Genomic DNA, 24,000 nt, shown 5'->3' on the forward strand with positions numbered 1-24,000 from the left:
AGACACTTGCCCAGGGTGCCACGCAGTGGGACTGAACCCAGAACCATGTGGTTAGGAGGAAGTAAGCTTATTACCACACAGCCACCCCTGTGCCTACAGAAAAGCACATGGCCAGATGTTTGTTTATGGTGACTTCATTTGTCATTCCATCAACTGAAAGAAACCCTGTCGGTGTGATGGAACAGTGACATCATGGACAGACACCTAACCAGTTGGAAGTGCAGTAAATTATAACTTTCATCTGTCACCTATATTTCAAACCGTGCAGTTCTGCAACAGGATTGAATAGACGTCTGAGAGGTCATGGGCAGAAGGTCGGGAATGCCACTGACAATGCAAAAGCACAAGGAGACAGAAATCATCTGAGTAAATGGCTCAACCTGGCACTTTCTCTGTCAGGTACGTTGGTCATGAATTCAATTCCTGGCAATGCATTGAGTCCTTAAGCAAGACACTTTATTTCAACGTTGCTCCAGTCCACTCAGCTGGCAAAAATGAGTAGTACCCATATTTCAAAGGGCCAACCTTGCAACACTGTGTCACGCTGAATCTCCCTGTGGACTACATTAAGGGTACATGAGTCTGTGGAGTACTCAGTCACATGCATATTAATTTCATGAGCAGGCTGTTCCATTGATCAGAACAAGAACTCTTGTTGCCGTAACTGAAGGAGAAAGTGCCAGATTGAGCTTTTGCATTGTCAATGGCATTCCCGACCTTCTTCCCATGACCTCTCAGACGACTATTCAATCCTGTTGCAGAACTGCATGGCTTGAAATATAGGTGACAGATGAAAGTTATAACTTACTGCACTTCCAACTGGTTAGGTGTCTGTACATGATGTCACTGTTCCATCACACGGACAGGGTTTCTTTCAGTTGATGGAATGACAAATGAAGTCACCATAAACAAACATCTGGCCATGTGCTCTTTCATAGGTGCAGGTGTGGCTGTGTGGTAAGAAAATTGCTTCCCAACCACATGGTTCTGGGTTCAGTCCCACTGCGTGGCAGTCTGAGCAAGTGTTTTCTACATCCTGATCTTGTTTGTTGTTAACACATTTCAGCTGATGTACCCTCCAGCCTTCTTGGGGAAATTTTGAACCTGGGTTCTCATTCCTAAGGTATTTTTCGATGCTGTTGTTGTTATTATTATTCAGGTTGGAATCGAATTTGAAATCTTGGGGTTAGTAGCCCATGCTCTTAACAACTACGCCATATACCCATAGGCAATTATGGAGTGAATTTTAGGGTTTGTAAATCTAATATTTTCCTATCCTTCTATCATTATATCAGTATACACAAACACACTTCGGCCCATGTAAAACCTACCGATATGATGAGTCTTCTCACGAAGTTTCAATGTTTCTTCAAATTCTTTGGGACTGAATTTCACCCGAGATTCTAACCGACTTTTGATGCCACTTAACGAGTGGTAGAGTTTCTCAAGCGAAGATCCACTGGAATTGTCCTGGGTGATGTGGAGGGAGAACATGGAAGAGGCAAGGCCGGAACCATAGGAGAAGAGGACGATTCTTTGTCCTGGCAGGTCTGCAAGTGATTGGCTGGAGAAGGAAACGAGATAATTAATAAAAATGATACGATATTCATGTGCGTGTGTGTAATGTATATTACACACACACATGCCTACATAAATACACCCATGTATATATATATATATGCACACACACAGAGAGTGTGATGGATAAATTGTTGCCATTTTATAATTTAATTTCATGCATGCACATGGTTTTTGATTTCGTCGACTACACAGTATAGAGTTGGATGAATATAATGGTGATTACGAAAGTACAGCAGCTTTGAACACTCACTCAGTTCTGTACCGTGCCAACAGATGGCAGCACATGGTTGTGGGTGCAGTGGGAGCTAGCAGTGACCTTCATGAGGTAGTGTGCTGAGTGACATTACTTATGTTTACTTGGCAAGTTGTGAAATTTGTGTTTTTGTGATCATGTGTATGTTGCAGTCTGCAATTTTGTTATGGACAGGAACAAAGAGCTGACAGGAAATCTTCTGTTAAGTTTGGGAAGTCTGCTACAGAGACATTGAGCATGCTTCTGCAAGCTTATGGCGATGAGGCAATGGGTTGTACGCAATGTTTTGAGTAGTGTGGGTGCTTCAAAAGTGGAAGAACATCCCTGGAAGATGATGAGCAATCTGGAAGACCTGCCACGAGTGCTGCCCCCTGGAAATATGGTATTGTGCATTGAGAATTCATCCCACCAGGGCCAGACCATCGATCAAGAATTCTACTGTATCGTTTTGAAGCATTTGAGGGAGGACATTCAGTGAAACCAACTGGATTTGTGGAATGCAAAGAATTTAAATGACCAAGCTCTCCACACTTGTGAGTTTCTCACCAAAAACAACATGGAATCACTTCTGCATCCACCCTCTTCACCAGATTTAACACCTGCATACTTCCATCTCTTTCCCAAGATGGAAATGCTGCTCAGAGGTTGCCATTTTAACATGGTTGTTGAGATTCAGTGAATTGCAGAAGATCTTTGATTTGCTTCTGGAAAATGACTTCCAGGCCGGATTCCAAAAGTGGCAGGAAAGCAGAGACCAGTGTATTGCTGTGCAAGGTGACTATCTCGAAGGAGGTGATGTTAAAACTTAGGCAAATAAGTAAAGTTTTATTAAACATAACTACTTCGGGTACTTTTTGATACCCCCTTGTTTGTTGTTGGCACTCCGTCGCTTACGACGTCGAGGGTTCCAGTTGATCCGATCAACGGAACAGCTCTGCTCGTGAAATTAACGTGCAAGTGGCTGAGCACTCCACAGACACGTGTATCCTTAACGTAGTTCTCGGGGATATTCAGCGTGACAAGGCTGGACCCTTTGAATTACAGGTACAACTGAAACAGGAAGTAAGAGTGGGAGAAAGTGGTGGCGAAAGAGTACAGCAGGGTTCGCCACCATCCCCTGCCAGAGCCTTGTGGAGCTTTAGGTGTTTTTTCGCTCAATAAACACTCACAACGCCCGGTCTGGGAATCGAAACTGCGATCCTCTGACCACGAGTCCGCTGCCCTAACCACTGGGCCATTGCGCCTCCACTACCACCTTGTATATGTGAGTGAAAAAGGACTGTAGACACACTTCACATACATAGCAAAAAAAAACTGAGAAGAAAAGGAAAAATAGGTGAAAGAAAAGAGGAGAGAGACAGGGACAAAGATGGAGAAAGAAAAAGAGAGCGACATTATGCAAACAATAGCCACAAACATATGCAAACAGCCACAAACTCAGACACAAAAAATAAAAAAGTGAAAACAAAACAAAAATCATACACGGAAAAGGAGAAACTTCAAAAGATGCCCTTTAAAAAGCCATTCATCCTTACTTCATTATATAGGAGAGTAAACAGCTGTAGACTGATGGAGTATACATGTTTCCAATTCTGTTTGCCAAATAAAGAGACGGTTTGGTTTTCTGAAGGAATGCCTTTTCACTGCACTTCACAAACGTAGATTCGACTTGCTTATCAAAGTATGTAGACTCCAGTTCGATTTTCCTTCAAATAAATAAGTAAATGCATAATTAATAAGTTCAAGAGATTATGTAAATAATGGCTTTATGCTCTAAATTTTCACATCCTAAAAAACCCTATAACTCAAAATTTCAAGAAGCCTTACAAATCTATTAATGCTCTGGCATTTAAAGCGGATAAGTGAAGGCACATGGCTAAGTGGTAAGGGCACTTGACTCACAATCATAATGTGAGTTCAATTCCTGGTGGTGCATTGTGGAAGGGGTAGACCCAGGAAAAATGTGGGACAAATTGGTAAGAAAGGATCTTCAGATGCTGGGCCCCATTGAGGAGATGACAAAGGACCAGGAATTTTGGCAATTTTACCATATCATATTTCTGTTTAGATGCCTTGTGTTTCTTTCAATTAATTTTAAATATAACCAAAGAATTTAGTAAAATAACATGATCATGAGGTGAATTCCTTAGTCATTGTGTATTTGTATATACAATGAAACAAAAAAAATAAACAAAGCGGGTAATGAAAAACACACCCAAAAAAACTTTGGTGCCACCGCATGCTGGTTGAAGATTAGTAAAAAAAAAAAAAGTGTTATCGACAGACTCACCTGAATTCTTCAAGACCGTTGTACAATCCGTTGAAGTCAGGATTGGGGTCTCGCAGAAAATCATTGAGTACAAGCCGGGCCAGAGATTTCTGCACCAGTTTACAGTATGGTGAATGGAACACAAATGCATTGGCACTAGACACAGTGAAGTTTTCTGAAGAATTCAAAGAAATATTATGAACTATGTATTAACAAAACCATTTAAAAAAAATATTAAATATGTGAGTTCTAAACATTTTTTTTTATATAATTCTTCAATTTCAATTTTCTAATCTCACCAATCATAACAAAATGATTCCTTCTCTTGTAATAGCTGTGATTGTTACAGGAAACATGCAGGTTATGAAAAATATGGCTGTGATTTTGTGCAAATCCATTTTAACCCTTTATTGAAACCAGCTAGATCTGGCCTATCACACCTGCCCTACATCATTCTAAAAATATACTATCACATCATCGAAATCTCAAAAGTATGAGAATATATGAATAAATAAGCATTAGGTTTGACAGATCAATTTGTATGCTAAAGGGCTTACTGTAGCTGTATTGACCCAAATATTCTCCCTGTTTTATATTCAAACCAGCCAGATCAGACTTCTCCCACTTACCCTACAACGTCATTCTAAGAATTAACAATCACATCATTGAAATTTTGAAGCTATGAGATAATGCAGGATTAATTCAAAACAATGTGAATAAACAAGTTTTACATTTGACAGAGGAATCTGAATGCTAAAGGGTTACACTAACTGTATCCATTTTTATGTTGAAACTAGCAAGGTCCAGCCTCTCACACCTAACCTACAATGTCATTCTGTAAGTAAACAATCACATCATCAAAATCTCAAAGCTATGAGATAATTCATGATTATTTCAAAACATTGTGAATAAATAAGCATTACATTTGACGATTAATCTGAGTGCTAAAGGTTTAAATTGTTGATGATGGATAAATGTTTGTTCCAGTACACACATGAAGATAATACCACTTATGAATGTCTACATCTCAAAGGGTTAGGTTAGGGTTAGCTTCTGAAGTTGTAGCTAAAACTTAAATTATTAGTGCACTCTAAGATGTCAGAGGATACAATTCCCTGGAAGCAGTTATTTTATATAGATGAGGTCTGCTCAAAAGGTATTTGACTTTATTTTTTTCTTGTCAAAATTAATGCCACATGAGCAAAATTGTTTGGGTGGGAGATGATGTTACCATTCCTGCACAGGTGTGAAGTTTACACACCTTGTAAGCACAAAAAACTCTCTCCCTATTCCTAATCTACAAACATTCTATAAAAAATTGAGAAAAATAAAAAAAAACACTTTTCATAAACTTTATCTAGACAAACTATTTTCATCTGTAATGAAATGTCTCACTTCATAAAGTATTTAATTAAGTATTCAATTATAAAGTATTTAATGAAAAGGTTATACCAGGGTGAGGATTTCTAAAAAGAATGAAATACAGCTAGTCATGATGACTCCTAACAAGAACTTTGTAATATGTTAAAAAAATTAAATAGAGGCCTGATTGAGTGGCAAGAAGCTTACTTCCCAACTGCAGGATTGTGGGTTCAGTCCCATTATGTGGTGGCACCTAGGGCAAGTGTCTTTTACTACAGCCTCAGGCTGTATTGTGAGAGGATTTGGTAATCAGAACTGAAAGAAGCCAGTTGTGTGTATATGTGTATATATACTTAAATATATATATGTCTGAATGTTTGCCCCCAAAACTGTTTGACAGCTGGTGTTGGTGTGTTTCCATCCCTGTAACTTAACAGTTCAGCAAAAGGGACTGATGGAATAAGTACTAGTCTCTTACAAAAAAAAAAAAAAAAAAAAAAAAAGTACTGGGGTAGATTCATTCCACAAAAAATTCTTCAAGGTGGTGCCCCAGCATGGCTGCAGTCTAATGACTGAAACAAGTAAAAGATAAAAGGCATATAAATTCTTTAATTTCAAATTTTGAACCAGCCTCAAATCATGTCAAAAACGATTATCTCCCTTGTAACAGCTGTGACTATTAAATGGGACCAAATGGATTCTAAGAAAACATTTCAAAACAGTTTCCTTCCATATATTTTATTTATTTTCTTCTGTTAGTGATAGGTGTGAACAGGATTTGTTGGGATCAGGGTTTCACTCGATACTAAGGAGTCTTGAACTAGCTGCAAAAGGAGAGAAAAGGCGCTTGGAAGCCAAAAGGATGGAAAGCAAAGTCAACCTAGGCAGGATTTGAACTCAGAACATAAAAAGAGCCGGAAGAATTACTACTAAGTATTTTGTTCGACATACAAAGGATTCTGCCAATTTGCCACCTTATTATAATAATAATGGTTTTAAATTTTAGCACAAGGTCAGCAATTTCAGGGGGAAGGGATAGAATGATTACATCAGTCCCAGTGATCAACTGGTACATATTTTATTGACCTTGGAAGGATGAAAGGCAAAGTCGACCTTGATGGAATTTGAACTCAGAATATAAAGACGGATGAAATGCTGCTAACCATTCTGCCAAGCTCACCGCCTTATAATAATAATAATAATGATAATAATAATAATACAGAAAATTGCACTACTGGGTACTGCACACATCCTACGCAAAACACTTTCAATACAGTAAACATAAGAGCACCACAGCAAACCACAGCACATACCCAAGGCACACAGAGCTGCGCTCAGTAGTGAAGTGAAAGCACATTATAAAAATAAAACTACTGAACAATAATAATAATAATAATAATAATAATAATAATAATAATAATAATCCTTTCTACTGGAAGCACAAGGTCTCAAATTTGGAGGAAGGGATTAAGTCAATTGCATTGACTCCAGTATGTAACTGGTACTTATTTTATCAACCCCGAAAGGATGAAAAGTAAGGTCGACCTTGGCAGAATTTGAACTCAGAATGCGGCAATGGACAAAATGCCAGGTGTGTTAATGAATCTGCCGGCTTGCCGTGTTACAAATAATAATAGTCCTTTCTACTCCAGGTACAAGGTGAGCAATTTTGGAGGAAGTGATTAAATTGATTATCTCAATCCCAATGATCAACAGGTACTTATTTTATCGACCCCGAAAGGATGACAGGCAAACACGAGCTTGGCAGAATCTGAACTCAGAATACAAAGATGGATGAAAAGCCGCTAAGCATTTTGCCTGCCTTGCTAACGATTCTTCCAAAAGCTAATTAAAATCACGGCTGTCCTTGTATACAAGTATGCCCCTCTTCAAGTGAGCATTCCTCATCTTGAGGACTTGTGGGAGCTGGTGCCACTGGTGCAGTGTAAAAGGCACCCATTACACTCTGTAGAGTGGATGGCATTAGGAAGTGCATCCAGCTGTAGAAGCCATGCCAAAACAGACATGGAACCTAGTGCAGATCTCTGGCTGACCAGCTCCTGTCAAACTCTCTTCTTTATTAACCATATTCAGGTTTAAATGAAGAAAGGACAAAACAAGGACAGACAAACAGACAATGTTTGCTGTACCAGTCTCTTAAAAATCCTTGCTAACCAGCTCCTGTCAAAGTGTCTAACCCATGCCAGCATAAAAAAATGGACATTAAATGATGATGATGATGATGATATTTTAATGCATTCTTTTCCTTGATACATCAAATATGCTAATGCACCTTTCACTGCCATCATGTATAGTGTGTAGAGACTTAGTGGTGATACTGAAATACAAAATACCTATAAGGTGTTGCTGGTGCACTTTGTGAGTGTACTCCTGGTAGCATTTATCCAGTGCGTGCTGGTAACATTTAATAGAGAGTTTCCCGTCCACTGTCGGATATTCAGAAGTCATGTCTGGTTTGTAGAAATCGTACACGTGTTGCATATGAGTAGCACGAACTCCTTCGAAAGACAGAGAAACAGAAAAATTAGACAGTTGAGGTGGGGAGGGTTGTTTGAAATGCACAGACAGCTCAAAAGTAAATAGACACCCTTATATTTGATTGAAAGATAGATATCTAGAAATGAAAACAAAAGTCATTTAATACATCTAAATACTTAATCATGCCTTGTACATGATACACTAAGAAGTTTGAAGCACAGTAATTCCTCAACTATCGCAAGTGTTACGTTCTGAAACCCCTGTGATAGGTGAAAATCCGAGAAGTAGAAACAGTATTGTGCTGTATATTTTTTATTATTATTTTTATAATTTGTATATATTTATCTTATTAAGTTGTTCCGAAAATAATGGCCCCTCTAAGTGTTGTGTTTTGAAACACAATTTTATCATAGTATTTTAATTATATTTTAGGTGAATTTCAACATACTTAATTGATGTATGCTTTTTAATAATTTTCTATTTATTTCAGACAGAAAACATTCTTGAAGCATAGGTGCCCTTAAATATGAACAGGACAAAAAAAGGACCTTTGCTTACTTTTCTTGCATGAGTTCAAGCTTTGGCACAATGCCTCCCAGGCTGCTGCCAATACCAACAGAGCATGGGGAGAGGGGACTACAAGTGATTGCTCAGTACGAAGCAACGTAGCAACGGGTGACATACCGCCAAGCATTTCGTCCACCGTGCTGACGACTCTCCCAGCTCATCACCTTCTCTTATAATAATAATAATCCTTTCTACCATACGGATGGGGATGGGATAAGTGAATTACATCGAGCCCAGTGTCTCACTGGTACTTAATTTAATGACCCTGAAAGGATGAAGGACAAAGTTGACCTCGGGGGGAATTTGAATTCAGAACGTAAAGACAGGTGAAATGCCACTAAGCGTGTTAATAATTCTACCAGCTCACTGCCTGAATAATAATAATAATAATAATAATAATAATAATAATAATAATAATAGTAATAATACAATGTTTACGTTGATCTAATATTAATGGTGCATTTGGTCCAATGAGCATTGCAATAGCAGCTGCACCTCCAGTACTGCGGGCATTGCCGGATGCATATACTGCAATATCTCCTGCAACCACGACGGCATAGCGACCTGGAATTAAAGAGAAGAAAGAAAACAGCAGTTAAATTTGGATAATTAAATTTTAATGAGAAACACACACACACAAAAACCACGCACTTCTCATGAGGAATTCCTGAAGAAACTTCGTGAGACCACTACTGAGATGCTTCCGAAAAAAAAGAAAACCGTTGGAAAACAGTTTATAGCAGAGACTCCAGCTAAGAAGATCTGAAGAAGGAATTGTAATTCCGAAATATCATCGGACTATAGATAACCAAATTACAACAGGTATATAGTCCATTGTTTGTTTTATAGTGTATTGTTGTACCATTCTAAACTTTTTATTCTTCAGAAAAAACAATAGATAATGACAATAAGTCTTCCTTTTTATAAACCATCCCATGCTGCTGAGATACACATTAGTCCATCCATGCCCATCATGTCTGAATTTTGACCCTTTAGCACTCATATTACTCAGTCAAAGATGGATGAGATACCACGAAGCGTTTCGCCCGACATGCTAACAGTTCTTCCAGCTTGCCACCATAATAATAATAATTTGTGGGGAGGGGACTAGTCCATTACATCAACGCCAGTATTTCACTGGTACTTATTTTATTGACCCCCGAAAGGATGAAAGGCAAAGTCGACCTCGGCGGAATTTGAATCCAGAATGAGGGAGCGATGGGTGAAATACGGTTAACCATTTTGTCCAGCATCCTAATGATTGTGCCAGCTCGCTGCCTTATGTAAAAACCATAATGATGATTTCAAATTTTTGCCACAGGGGCAGTTTGGGGGAGGAGGGGATTAAGTCAATTACATCGACACCAGTACATAACTGGTACTTATTTAATTGACCCCGAAAGGATGAAAGGCAAAGTCGACCTCGGTGGAATTTGAACTCAGAACGTAGCAATGGGTGGAATGCTACTAAGCATTTTGTCCAGCGTGCTAATGATTCTGCCAGAGCTCACCACCTCTTTAATAATAATAATAATAATAATAATAATAATAATAATAATAATAATAATCAAAATAATAATCCTTTCTACTATAAGTACAAGGCCTGAAATTTGGTGGAGGGGGTGCGGTTAGTTGATTACATCGACCCCCCCCCCCCCCCCCCGCGCTCCACTGGTACTTATCCAATCAACCCTGAAAAGATGAAACGTAGTGAACCTCGGCAGAATTTGAACTCAGAACGGATGAAATGCCACTAATCATTGTGTCCAGTGTGCTAACAATTTTGCCAGCTTACTAACTTTTATAATAATAATAATAATAATAATAATAATAATAACAATAATAATGGGTTCAAATTTTGGCACAAGGCCAGCAATTTCAGGGAGGGGTGGGGTAAGGTAGGGTTAAGTTGATTACATTGACCCCAGTGTTCAACTGCATCTGTAAATAATAATAACAACAATAATAATAATAATAATAATAATAATAATCCTTTCTGCTATTGGCACAAGACCTGAAATTTTGGGGGAGGGGGCCAGTCAATTAGATTGACCCCAGTACTTGACTGGTACTTAATTTATCGACCATGAAAGGATGAAAGGCCAAGTCGACCCCAGTGGAATTTGAACACAGAATGTAGCAGCAGACGAAATACCACTAAGCATTTCGTCTGGTGTGTTAACGATTCTGCCAGCTCACCGCCTTAATAATAATGGTGATTATGGGGATGGTAGTGATGAAGGGGATGATATAAAACATAGATGATGCTGGTGATGAAGGTGGTGGCAATAGACAGGATGACAGTGAAAATGATGAAGATGGTGGTGGTGGGGGATGATGATAGTGGTGTTGGTGAAGGTGAAGATTGCAATGATCATTATGAATGATGGTGATGATGGTGGTGGTGGTGAAGATGGTGGTGGTGGTGAAGATGGTGGTGGTGGTGAAGGTGGTGGTGGTGGTGAAGATGGTGGTGGTGGTGATTGTAATGATAAACATGTAAAATATAAATGATGATGATGATGATGATGGTGGTGGAGGTGGTGGCAATGATGGTTATGATGATGATGGTAGAGGTGTTGATGATAATGGTGGTGGGTGTTGATGATGATGGTGGTGGTGATGGTGAAGGTGTTGTTGATGGTGGAGGTGTTGATGATGATGATGATGGTGGTGGAGGTGTTGATGATGATAATGGTGGTGGGTGTTGATGATGATGGTGGTGGTGGAGGTGAAGGTGTTGATGATGGTGGAGATGATGATGATAGTGATGCTGTCAATGACAACAAACAAAGCATTTCGCACTCACCATCCCATGACGAAGACTCGATCCAGTTGACAGCGTTGATGAGAGCTGCTGTACCCCCGTAGCAGGCATTAGTTGTGTCGACGCCTTCCACCGAACTGTTGCCGCTCTCCTCAAAGAGAGACATCAGCACCGTCTTGACGCTCTTCGACTTGTCCAGTAGAGTCTCGGTGCCGACCTCCAGCCGTCCGATCTGCGAGTAGGAAATACCGTTTGCCTCCACCAGGCGCTGGAACACGGTGAGGCACATGGAGTTGATGTCTTCGCGGTCGGAGCAGAAGCTCATGCAACTTTGGCCGAGTCCGATTGTGTATTTGCCTGAGCTGACACCGTCGTACGTCTCCAGCTCAGACTGGTCAACGTAGAGGCTTGGGAAGTAGAACTCCACAGCACAGATGCCGACATCTTGTGGTGGTTTCATGGCGGGAGCAGGGCCGCCGGTAAAACACTCGGCCGAAGAGTCTGAGGAGGATGAGGGAAGATTAGACGATGATGTGGATGCAGGCATATTCTTTTTGCTGGTCTTACTTTCTGGCTAATGGTGCAAAGTAGCTGAGAAGAAATCTGTAAATAAATTTTTAAAATATATATATATATATATATATATATATATATATATATATATATATGAGTGCGTGTGTGTGTGTATAAAAGAGACCACTAAGTGGACTGTTAATGTGCTAGAAGAAGATCACTTAAAAATTCTCAAAGAAAGATTCAGCGGAGCAAAACAGGCGGGTGAGACTGGTCCGATGAATCTTTCTTTGAGAATTTTTAAGTGATCTTCTTCTAGCACATTAACAGTCCACTTAGTGGTCTCTTTTATATACACATGTACTTATAATCCTATTGAGATCTCAGAAAATTTTTTCTGAATCTTTTGATTCTTTTAATGTACTGGTTTCCTGGAATTAAATTGATATTAATTAATATCAAATTTTTTACCCTATTATGTTAATTATATATATATGTATGTATATATATATATAGGTAAAACTTACTTGCAAAAAGGCCGCGTGCGTTCGATCATATAATAATACAAATAATGTGAGTATATGCATATATACGTACATGTATGTACATACCTACATCTACCTGTATATATAGATGCATATCTGGGTACAGGACGTCACAAAAATATGTGGACAAAATGATGTTCTGTTTTTCATTTTGTCCACTTTTATTTGAGACGTCAAATATGCATCTATATATACAGGTAGATGTAGGTATGTACATACATGTACGTATATATGCATATACTCACATATTATTTGTATTATTATATATATAAATAGAAATATTACATTTCTAAATCTCTCAGAGAGAGCAACAGCATGATAAAGTGATGGCTTGTTGCCAGCTTCATGTAGCAGTCCCAGGAAAGGGAAGAATGTTACTGTTATTTAGCCACAAGAAACACGGTTTCTAGTTGGCTATGCGACACAAGTGTTCTTTATCCTTAAATTTTCATACAGGGGAGATAAGCACCTCCCCCACAGCAAAGCCGGTCGGAGGTGCTTATTTCCCCTGTTTGAAAACTTAAGGACAATGCTTGTGTTGCATAGCCAACTAGAGATGGTGTTTCTTGGGGCTAAATAACAGTAACATTCTTCCCTTTCCTGGGACTGCTACATTAAGTTGGCAAGAAGCCATCACCTTATATATATATATATATATACACACACACATGTAAACAGAAAGAAAGCAAATACTGAAGGTTTTCAGACAATGAATATTTAAATATAAATATAGAGACGTCTTATTTTTTTTTTGCTTCAGTCATTAGACTGCGGCCATGCTGGGGCACCACCTTGAGGAATTTTAGTCAAACTAATTGATCCTAGTATTTATTTTATCAGTCTTTTTTGCTGAACTGCTAAGTTACATGGATGTAAAGACACCAAGATCAGTTGTGAATGGAGACTCAAAGACATACGTACATCATATATATATATATATATATATATATATATAGGCACACACATATATGTACGATGGGTCTCATTCAATTTTCCCCTACTAAATCCATTTACAAAGCTTTGTTCAGCCTGTGCTTATAGAAGAAGACACCTACCCAAGGAGCCACACAGTCGGACTGAATCTGGGACCACGTGGTTGGGGCGCAAACTTCTTACCACACAGTCACACCTGAACCTATAAACACACACACACACACACATATCTATATATATATATATATATATATATATATATATATATATATATATATATATATATATATATATATATATATGTATATATATATATATATATATGTATGTATTTGTGTGTCTGTGTTTGTCCACCCTCCATCACTTGACAACCGATGCTGGTGTGTTTACGGCCTTGTAACTTAGCGGTTCAGCAAAAGAGACTGATAGAATAGGTACTAGGCTTACAAAGAATAAGTTCTGGGGTCAATTAGTTTAAAAGTGGTGTAAATATATGTGTTTGTGTGTGTGTTTGTCTCCCCACCATGGCCACATTAAACTGACTGAAACAAGTAAAAGAGTAAAAGAGAATATATATAGACAATGGCTCTAGCAACACAGGAATGGATGGCTGAAAATGTTCACGATCACATAACCCCTAACATTTGGCCTCCTAATTCCCCAGATCTCAATCCATTGGATTATTACATGTAGAGTGTTATTGAGAGAGAGGTCAGTGAACACGCCCATAACACCAAAGATTCTTTGAAAGCTGCCATAATCAGAGTAACGTCCAAAATGAACCAGGACCACTTAATTCGAGTATGTAGAGGATTTAGATCTCATATAGAAGCAGTTGTTGAAGCTGAAGGTGGCTTTATTGAATAACATTATAGAAAAGAAGATTTATTTTTATCCTCAGAGCATTTTTTGATAAATAAAGCAATTACCTGTTATTATATATGTTTTTTTATAAACACAAATCTGTCCTCAAATATGTCATGTGCCCTGTATGTATATATATATATATATATACATACTTGGAAATGGTATTCTGACCAATCAGTGTGTGGCTTCACTAAATTACTTAAGTTGATTGGTGTTTGGTTTAGGTGTCATGGTTTGGTGAACCTATAGGAAAGTGGTTATACACCATTAGGTGTACACCCGCTTTCCTATATTAAATTCAAAAGAAACAACGAAACGCTGACTCCGAACTATCAACACAACAATATTTATTTATGGAGGAAATAGGCAGCCTTAAATTGGTTGCTGAGACGCCTTCTGTGAGAGAGCTCTGGGCTGGACGTCCGACCTCTCCGCCGGCCGGAGAGAAAAGAGAAAGAACCAGGGTGCCAAACTTGGATATTGATGACTACGCATGCGCATGAGACAAGGCGTTACTACAAACCTGTCAAGAGACCTGTATTTTGACCCTGGCCAAAGCAGTAATTGTTGGGCTGTTTTTAGCAATGTTACAAACAACATTTCCCAGGGATTTCTACATTTCAATTATCATCATCATCATCACCATCATCATCTCCTTTGGGTGGTCGGAGTAGCAGTAGTCATAGAACTTTAAACCCTAAATAAGATTATTTTTATTGACTTTTCTCTTGACTTAGTAATTTCCTGCTGCCGTCGTCATGAAAGCCTGTTGTTGTTAGTGGTTGCGGTCGTAGCAGTAGAAATAATACCTCTAAGTATTATTATTATTATTGTTTATTTAGCTTGGGTTGGAATTTATCAATAAAGTTCTTTTCTTTGATTTTTTCCCCCGATTTCACTCGGACTGTGTAGTTTGTGGAATGGAAATCTATATACATAAATGTGTAATGGTGTCTGGCTGTGTGTTTGTTAGGGGTTACTCTAACTGCTCCCACACCATCCAACCAATTTTAATGATTTTTGGCACATAGGTAGATCACATGCCCTGAAGTTCAAATAAGGCTGGAATTTTTCAAAAACTCGATAATGCTCAGTTGGCATCGATTTTTGTGAGCTTTTAATGATTTTCAGCAATACTTAACACCAACGAATTTAGAAATTATATTATTTCTTTAATGTCAATTGTGCTTTCTCGGATGAAGACCTAGTTGCAGAAATCTGCAATCTTTCGTGACATTTTGCTATATTAGAACATTTTAATTGTGCTACTTGTTTGAGAAACTCTTTCAATTAAAGACCTTCAATTTATTTGTTTTCCACCTTCTGTACAATGTAGAGTATGCATGTTGTTTGTTCCCTATTCTAAATCAATAAAATTGAACTTTGAACATTTTTTCTGATAATAAGGTTTTCTGAAACTATAAGACATGCCTTTTATTTTTCTATCATTTTGGCTCTTATCTAAATCAAATCTGACACTCCAAAATATATGGTGTTTTTACATTTGGCAAAATAATTGACAATTAATTGCAATAGATCGGCCTGTATCCCAATTAAAATGAATTGATTGCTAGGAAAATAATTGATCAGAAAGGTTCCAATCAATTATTAACAACCCCTGGCTTGTACACATACATAGTGACATATCTACAAAATAAATGTCGAAATTTTGGAGGAAAAAAAAATGTAATGTGTTTCAGTATGAATTTGCCAAATTTTTTTTTTCATGTTGAATAACGATGTAGTCATATTCTACACAATCTGAAAAGTATTAGAGAATTTCATCTATGAAGAAACAAATTCTTTGAATTTTTTTTTTTTTAATCACAGTTTAAAATACAGACAGTCCGAATTTTTTGGCTTAAATCCCAGCAATAGATCATTAAATGTATTTATGGGGAGAAAGATATTGAGAAACATCAATACATCAGACTGACAAACAAACGTGGAAAGTATGAGATGGTCACGAGATGTGCTTGAAATAACAGTTAAACAATTTTTTATTTTTTCTTTCTTTAATTGTATGAATTCCTGCGTAAGGGAGTTTTATGGGGCGCTTACAGCAGAATTCTGCCAAACTTTTTTTACTACAAATTCTGATATAATGGGAATCAACACCATATGAAGCGTATTCATAGAAAATTTCATCCAAAAAATGTATATTTTTCAGGAAGTTATGAGGAAATAAACCAGGAGGGGGTGCATTTGTGTGAGTATGCCATATGTCAGTTACATCAACCACATTACTTGACTGGTACTTTATTTTATCGACCTAGAAAGGCAAAAAGGCAAAGTTGATCCCAACAGAATTCGAACTCAGAACATAAAGAGCCAAATTGAATGCCGCTTACCAGTTTCTTTGGCTTGTTAACGATTCTGTTAGCTTGCCAATAATAATAGTAATTTCTTTGCCAACAACAACAATAAAAATGGTTTCAAATTTTGGCACAAGGCCTGGAATTTGGGGCGAATGGGTAAATCAATTACATAGACTGCAGCACCTGGCAAATTACTTATTTTGCTGACCCTGAAAGATGAAAGGCAAAGTCGACCTTGGTGGAATTTGAACTCAGAACGTAACGGTAGACTGTTAAGCATTTTGCCCAGCGTGCTAACAATCATACCAGCTTGTAATAATAATAATAATCTTTTTTACTATAGGCACAAGGACTGAAATTTGTGGTGAGGGGGATAGTAAATTACATCGACCCCAGTACTCAACTGTTACTTAATTTATCAACCCCCGAAAGGAAGAAAAGCAAAGTCGACTCCAGCAGAAATTGAACTCAGAACATTACTGCAGATGAAATACCGCTAAGCATTTCGCCCGGTGTGCTAACGATTCTGCCAGCTCGCCGCCTCTATTTTACTTGTTTCAGTCATTTGACTGTGGCCATGCTGGAGCACCGCCTTTAGTCGTGGCACCTTGGGCAAGTGTCTTCTACTATAGTTTCGGGCTGACCAAAGCCTTGTGAGTGGATTTGGTAGATGGAAACTGAAAGAAGTCCGCCATGTATATATATATATATATATATATAGATATATATGTGTGTGAGTGTGTTTGTTCCCCCAATATCGCTTGACAACCGATGCTGGTGTGTTTACGTCCCCGTAACTTAGCGGTTTGGCAAAAAGAGACCCATAGAATAAGTACTAAGCTTAAAAAGAATAAGTCCTGGGGTCGATTTTCTCGACTAAAAGCGGTGCTCCAGCATGGCCGCAGTCAAATGACTGAAACAAGTAAAAGAAAGAAAAGAATATAGATGTGTGTGTGTGTGTCCCATCACTGTTGGTGTGTTTACGTCCCCATAACTTAACGGTTCAGCCAAAGTGACTCATAAAAAAAAGTTCTAGGCTTAAAAAAAAAAGTTACTGTAGTTGATTTGTTTACAAATTCGAGTTGGTGCCCCAGCATGGTCGCAGTCAAATGACTGAAACAAGTAAAAGATTAGAAATACAAAGTCAAGAATAAAAGATGGTATGGTAACAACTGCGACAAGTTTTGATTATAGACCTCCTCAATGGAGACATAATGAAATAATAACCCTTTCTGCTATAGGCACAAGGCCTGAAATTTCGTGGGAAAGGGAGCTGATGGGTTAAATCGACCCCGGAGCTCGATTGGTACTTATTTCATCGACCTCGAAAGGATGAAAGGCGAAATCGACCTTGGAGGAATTTGAACACAGAAAGTGAAGACGGACAAATGCTGCTAAATATTTTGTCCGGCATGCTAACGATTCCGCCAGCTCAACAACAACAACAATAATAATGATAAGGGTTTCAAATTTTAGCACAAGGCAAGGAAGTTTCGAGGAGAGGATACGTCGATTACATCGACCCCAGTGCTCAACTGGTACTTATTTTATCGACGCTGAAAGAACGAAAGACAAAGTCGACTCCGGGGGAATTCGAACTCAGAACGTAAAGACGAACGAAATATCCTTAAGCATTATACCCGGTGTGCTAACGATTCTGCCAGCTCGCCGCCAATAATAATAATAATAATAATAATAATAATAATAATAATAATAATCACAACAACGAAGGAAATATTAATCAGATAATGTAGTCCTAGATACACAGTGTTTAGACCAGGTATGGATAACCTTTCTGGAGAAGCGGGCCGCATGGGACATAGTTGGCTCAACATGAGAGGGACAGCATTACATGAAGATCGAGCAACACGAAATGGGATGGTCACGGTTAGAACGTCTTTGATTGTAAGTCTGCCCAGTCAGGACTGACCTGAGACTAAGTACCAGCAAAGGTCACATTCGTTGACGTAGTCCTGGATATACTATGTCTGAATAAAAAAAAAAACGAGATGGTCACTGCTGGAACAAGAGCCACGACGGAGTCTCCATGCGGTCGCTCGACTTGTTAGAAATAACAGCCAAATCTCCCTCAACATCCTAAAAACTTAGAATGCTTTTGATCATATGTACGTTCAGGTAATCAGGGCTAGAAACAGTAGTTAAATTTCCCTAAATTCACGTTCTACCCCCTGAAAAAGAAAGGGGAAGGGCAGGTTAGATGGGCGGAGGTAAAGAAATACTAACAACACCCGTTTTCGGAGTAACAAAAACCCTAATCCTAACCACCGGGTGTACGTATTCTTTACTTTCGGTCATTAGACGGTAGTTCTGAGAAAAGTAATCCTAGAAAGAAAGAAAGAAAGAAAGAAAGAAAGAAAGAGAGCGAGAGAGAGAGAGAGAGAGAGAGAAAATAGACGGAATAGTCGTGGCTGGAATACTTTTGATTATAAGCCTAGTCCAATAGGGTCGTCTTGAGATTAAATGAAGTAGAAAAGGCTAGGTTTTACTTACCAGGTATGCGACAAAAATTATGATGTAAGAATATAAGACACTACCGGGTAATTACTGGTATCAAATGGTAGAAGTGGTAGCGACGGCGGTAACGTTGCCTGTCTTCTAATACGTCTGGCAGCTGCTGTTGTTCTGGTGCGATTGATATAAGTGACTGGCGTAGTGTAGATATTTGTAGTGGTGCTGTATCTACAGGTTGAACAAAGTGCTATTGTGGTGTTGTAGGTGATGTAGTATATAAGTGGTCTGTTTGTAATTAAAGACTGCACAGCGCATCGAGTTAAAAAGCTGTAGCGTGGCGTGTCTTAACCAAGTGTGGTGTTATACCCGAGGTAGTATGCGATAAAAGTGTTGGGTTTATGAACTGAGGTGTGGTGCGTTGTTATATCCCAGTTATTTGTTGATAGGCTGGTGATAAGTGATTTGGGTCTATGAGCTATGGTGCTTGGAAAATAATCGGGTGTCGTAGTAAAGTTAGTTTCGGTGTTGGTGGTAGTGTTAGTTTGTAGTGGGTGTTACGTGTACAGGTACAGGTAGCACAACTATCTTTGTTGTAGTTTTGTTTATTGATGGTAATAATACTGGTGGTCTGTATATGATGAAATCGGTTATGACCCAGGCTGCTGCAGTGCTATGTTCAAGTAACCTAGCAGAGTCGGTGTAGTGTATAGCGTTAATTAGCAGTGGTGCTATGTGTATAGCTAGCACCACGTTGCTGTTGTTGTTATGAATGATAATATTCTTCCTTTAATGCGTCTGATATTATTTTGTCTTCGTTTCAAATCCAGTCCAGTTCAAAAGCAACAGGCGTGATAGATTCCTGTCAAGTTCAACGTTGGTTAATTACAAAACAGAGGAAGGAGAAAAAAAAAAAACGAATATATATCTGGGTCTGATGAAAAGTGGTGGAATATAAATATAATATTATAATATAACAATTGGAATGATTTAAATAATCATGTGTGACCGACCGAAACACGATCTGGAAACGTTCACGTTGTAGACTCGTAACCACCAGCGGCGTGGAGTCGTTGTTGACTCGGCGACGATACGGCGGTGTTCCTTTGATAAAGTTACCCGGTAAAACTTAGTGTCGGATAATCAAATACAAACATTTATTTTATCTTTCACTTGTTTCGGTCATTCGACTGCGGTCATGCTGGACCAATGTCTTCAAGTGTTTCGTTCGAACGGATCGATTTGTTTGCTAGGCCTACTGCTTATTCTATCGGTCTCTTCTGCCGAACCGATTAATCTTTTTTGTTTTTAAAACTTTATTCGTGGGGCAATTAACAAGAGCAAGGTCATTGGACTGCTGTCATTCTAGACCATCGGCCTGAAGGGTTCAGCTGAACAGGTCGGCTTCTTTATTCTGTCTAGTACTTATTCTATCGATCTGTTTTGCCGAACCGATGAATCATAAAAAAAAAACTTTATTCATGGGGCAAACAGTAATAACAAGCAAGCTACAACTATAATGATGGTGATAATAATAATAATAATAATAATAATAATAATAATTCTTTTATTGGCCACAAGGGCTCACATACAAAACATTAAAAGACATGCAGCAACATAAATAATAATAATAATAATAATAATAATAATAATAATAATAATAATAATGATGATGATGATGATTTCAAATTTTTGCCACAAGGGTAACTTGGGGGAGGGGATTAAGTCGATTACATCGACCTCAGTACGTAACTGGGACTTACTTAATCGACCCCCCCCCCCACGAAATGATGAAAGGCAAAGTTGACCTCGGCGGAATAATAATAATAATAATAATAATGATAAAATAATGGATCTTGTTACATTTTTTCCAACCGTTTGAAGTTTTTTAAATTTTCGTCAGATTACTTTTAAAACTTAATAAAAAAATTTTCGCTATCAGCAGTAAAGTTTTCGAGAAAAATCTGGTGAAAATTCGAAAAACTTCAAGTGTTTGGAAGAAATTTTTACGAATTCCAAAGCGATTTCACACATTAACTTGTGTAGGTTGAACCACGTATAACGTTAGCGAAAGAAACCTAGCTGTTTCTTGCAATATATACCAATGCATACCTCTAAAGCAATTTTTTTTAAAGGGCTCTTAAAATACTATTGGGGATCTCCAATTTACTATTTTGTTGCATGGACCCCTAAAAATCTTATATGGGCCCTCAGTCGAGAACCACTAGCCTGAACCCGTCGACTAAGCCTATCACTTTCAAGCGGTTCAATGATTGAGTCAAGTAAAGGCATAAAGATAAAGTAAGGACATCATCTATGTCAAAGGTTCTCACCGTGGGCGGTACCACCCCCAAGGGGGTGTTGGGCATATCGAAATGGGCGGTGAAGTAGCATAATTATCATACTGAATCTTAATTATAGGAGTAATTATACTATAGATGATAAAACAAGAAAAGGTAATTAAAAGCAAAAACAGGTTTTGTTTTTTTATTTCAGGAAAACATAACTTTTTACAAACGAAAGTCAAAGGAAAAAAAATTTTAAAAAGCAGCGGTGGGAGGAGAAAAAGAGAAAAGAAAACCATCAATGCAGTCCCAAGTGCTTCAATTGGTCGCACACCACAACGGAATCTACTGAAGCAAGCCAACATGCTCACAACATTACCACGGGTAACGGCGAGGGTACGGCGCTGGAAAAGCGAGCTGCCAACGATGACAAGAACTTCGCGGTTAGTGGACCCAGTCCCTCCAAACGTCACAGGCTGGAAGAGCTAGTTCAGTGTCAGGTCCCGATACTTAAGGGTTTTGTTCCGTTCGGCTACAGAAGCAGTGACCTCCCCCATTTACCGCAGCATCCAGAATGCGGGTGAGAACAAAGGAGTTAGATTGTAGCATCCCGGATGAGGCACCTAACTCTAATCCAAGGACAGAGAGTAAGACCATCTGGTCTTTTTCCATCACTTCTGGATAATCCCACCGTCTTCAGAACTGAGGGGATATTAATCCGAGCAAGGGGCCCAGTAATTAAAATAAAGCGAGATCTCATCAAGCACAGAGAAGTCATTAGCTTGTAGTTTATAAAGTAAATTTACAACTTTTGTCTTCGTTATTTCTTTTTTTTTTTTTTATCGTTTATGTATTTGTTTTGCAAGATTCCTGATGTGAAATCTTGTGTTGAAACAGATATTGTTTTATTTTTGCCAATTAGTGCGTGCGGTCTATTGACAAATATATGATCATCCCCAAATATAACACTATCATTTTTGTTTTAATTATTTCACTGTTAAAAGGTTATACAATCAATCGTACGGCATAGTGTAAGTCAAATAGAGTTATGTGCCTTGATTCGTGTCACAGAATGTTAAACGCCAAGAAATGTCAAGTTCGCTTGCTCCTCACCTGTCATACACATAAGCGCTTTTAGTCTCTGTAGCGGACGAGAGTGGACAGCTTTATAGGGAAAGGGGGTTATTTATTTATTGATTGATTTATTTATCCAATTATTTATTCATTCATTCGTATTGCTTGCTTCATGCTCTTGTTTGATGAGACTGGGGTCATTCTAGGTTATCGATCCCAGAGACGTCATCATTCGTAGAGCCGACCTGGTACTTTCGGTACTTTAGTGTTTTCCACTGCTGGTGGTCCCTTGCCAGCCCCTCTGCATCCTTCAAGGTGTCGTCGAGCCTCTGGAGTCCTATCGTGTTGGTTTTGAAAGCCGAAGTTCACCGGTGGAATTTGAATCCAGAACATAGGAAATGATTCATCAAGGAGTTGTATCCGACACTCTAACGACACTGTCCGTTCTTCGCCTAAGAGCAAGGGTTCTCAACCATTTTTTTTCTTTTAATCTAAGGACCTCTTATATGCTATTTTATTCTGGTGGACCCCCAAAGCCATTCGATGTTTAAAAACTAGTTTTATAGAAAATTTTTTTCAAAATTCCTATTTTGTTTGTCACACATTTAACTTGTATAGGTTGAACTGTATGAAATGTTAGAGAAAGGAACCTTGCTGTTTCTTGCAATACATACCAATACATCAGTGGCGAAGAGTGACTAGGAAACTTGGGCATGCAGTCCACCCCACCCCACTGAGGCCGGGGGTGGGGTCCGAGTGTTTCGCCCTCCCCTGTTTTCCGTGAAAAGTGTTGTATTATATATGCTTTGAAATATGGGGAGTCCGAAAATGATAATAGTTTCCCCCACTACGATGCATCGTTTTGAAGTAGTTAGTAAAACACGAGAAGCGTACTTCGGAAATCACCTTCAAACGATTTCATTCAGTAGGGGCTATCCATCTATGCCTATTATAGGATTTTATTAGGGCTCCATATGGTAAAGATGCGAATTGGAAAAATGTGGGTAAAGGGTGATATGCTAGCAACCCTCTCCCCTTACAAAGTAAACAACACAAATAACTATGCAGAGGCAGCCATGGTTGAAACAAGAACAAGAACAACAAGCATTCTTAAAAGAGAAAAGAAGCATGGTCATTCCTTACCCAAGTGACCTTATCTTACTGTCCACCATTTGTTACGGGCTCAAGAATTAGTTTGACAGCTGAGCTCTGATTGGTTGTATGCAACCGATGCTGGTGTGTTTACGTCCCTGTAACCTAGCGGTTCGGCAAAAGAGACCGATAGAATAAGTACTAGGCTTACAAAGAATAAGTCCTGGGGTCGAGTTGCTCGACTAAAGGCGGTGCTCCAGCATGGCCACAGTCAAATGACTGAAACAAGTAAAAGAATAAAAGAGTAAAAATAAACATAAATGAATAAACATTAATCAAACAAAAATAAACATTATTTTCCATCTTTTTGTTTGTTTTGTTTCATTTGAAAAATAAAGATTTATTTTGTTTCATTACTGTTTATATTTTGAATTACATATATATGGGGGAACCAAAATCTTTTAAGTGCTTCGAGCCTCTATGAGTTTTAATCTGGCCCTGATCTTACTTAATGTAATCCTAGATACACTATGCCTAAAAGGTTTACGACACAAAGGATATCACTTTAAGGTGGCGAGCTGGCAGAAACGTTAGGACGCCGGGCGA

The 24,000-nt window shown here is 38.5% G+C and overlaps 1 protein-coding gene across 2 annotated transcripts in view; it reads right to left on the reverse strand.

Moving 5' to 3' along the window:
* LOC106870583 (hydroxymethylglutaryl-CoA synthase 1) overlaps nucleotides 1-24,000 on the reverse strand; it is a 149,447-nt gene that overhangs the window by 2,953 nt on the left and 122,494 nt on the right. Inside the window, exons 1-7 of one of the 2 annotated variants that reach the window (XM_089343938.1) lie at nucleotides 18,986-20,026; nucleotides 11,341-11,901; nucleotides 8,970-9,095; nucleotides 7,820-7,984; nucleotides 4,125-4,278; nucleotides 3,370-3,540; nucleotides 1,332-1,564 (exon numbers count right to left, since the gene is read on the reverse strand). In XM_089343938.1, the coding sequence (XP_089200064.1) occupies nucleotides 1,332-1,564; nucleotides 3,370-3,540; nucleotides 4,125-4,278; nucleotides 7,820-7,984; nucleotides 8,970-9,095; nucleotides 11,341-11,845 (1,354 nt within the window). In that variant the 5' untranslated portion in view covers nucleotides 11,846-11,901; nucleotides 18,986-20,026. Of the gene's footprint in view, nucleotides 1-1,331; nucleotides 1,565-3,369; nucleotides 3,541-4,124; nucleotides 4,279-7,819; nucleotides 7,985-8,969; nucleotides 9,096-11,340; nucleotides 11,902-18,985; nucleotides 20,027-24,000 lie in introns of those variants that run through there. The other variant, XM_089343939.1, reaches the window with a different exon arrangement.

This window comes from Octopus bimaculoides, chromosome 28 (assembly GCF_046866305.1).
Source record: "Octopus bimaculoides isolate indiv1 chromosome 28, ASM4686630v1, whole genome shotgun sequence".
Taxonomy (NCBI): Eukaryota; Metazoa; Mollusca; class Cephalopoda; order Octopoda; family Octopodidae; genus Octopus; species Octopus bimaculoides.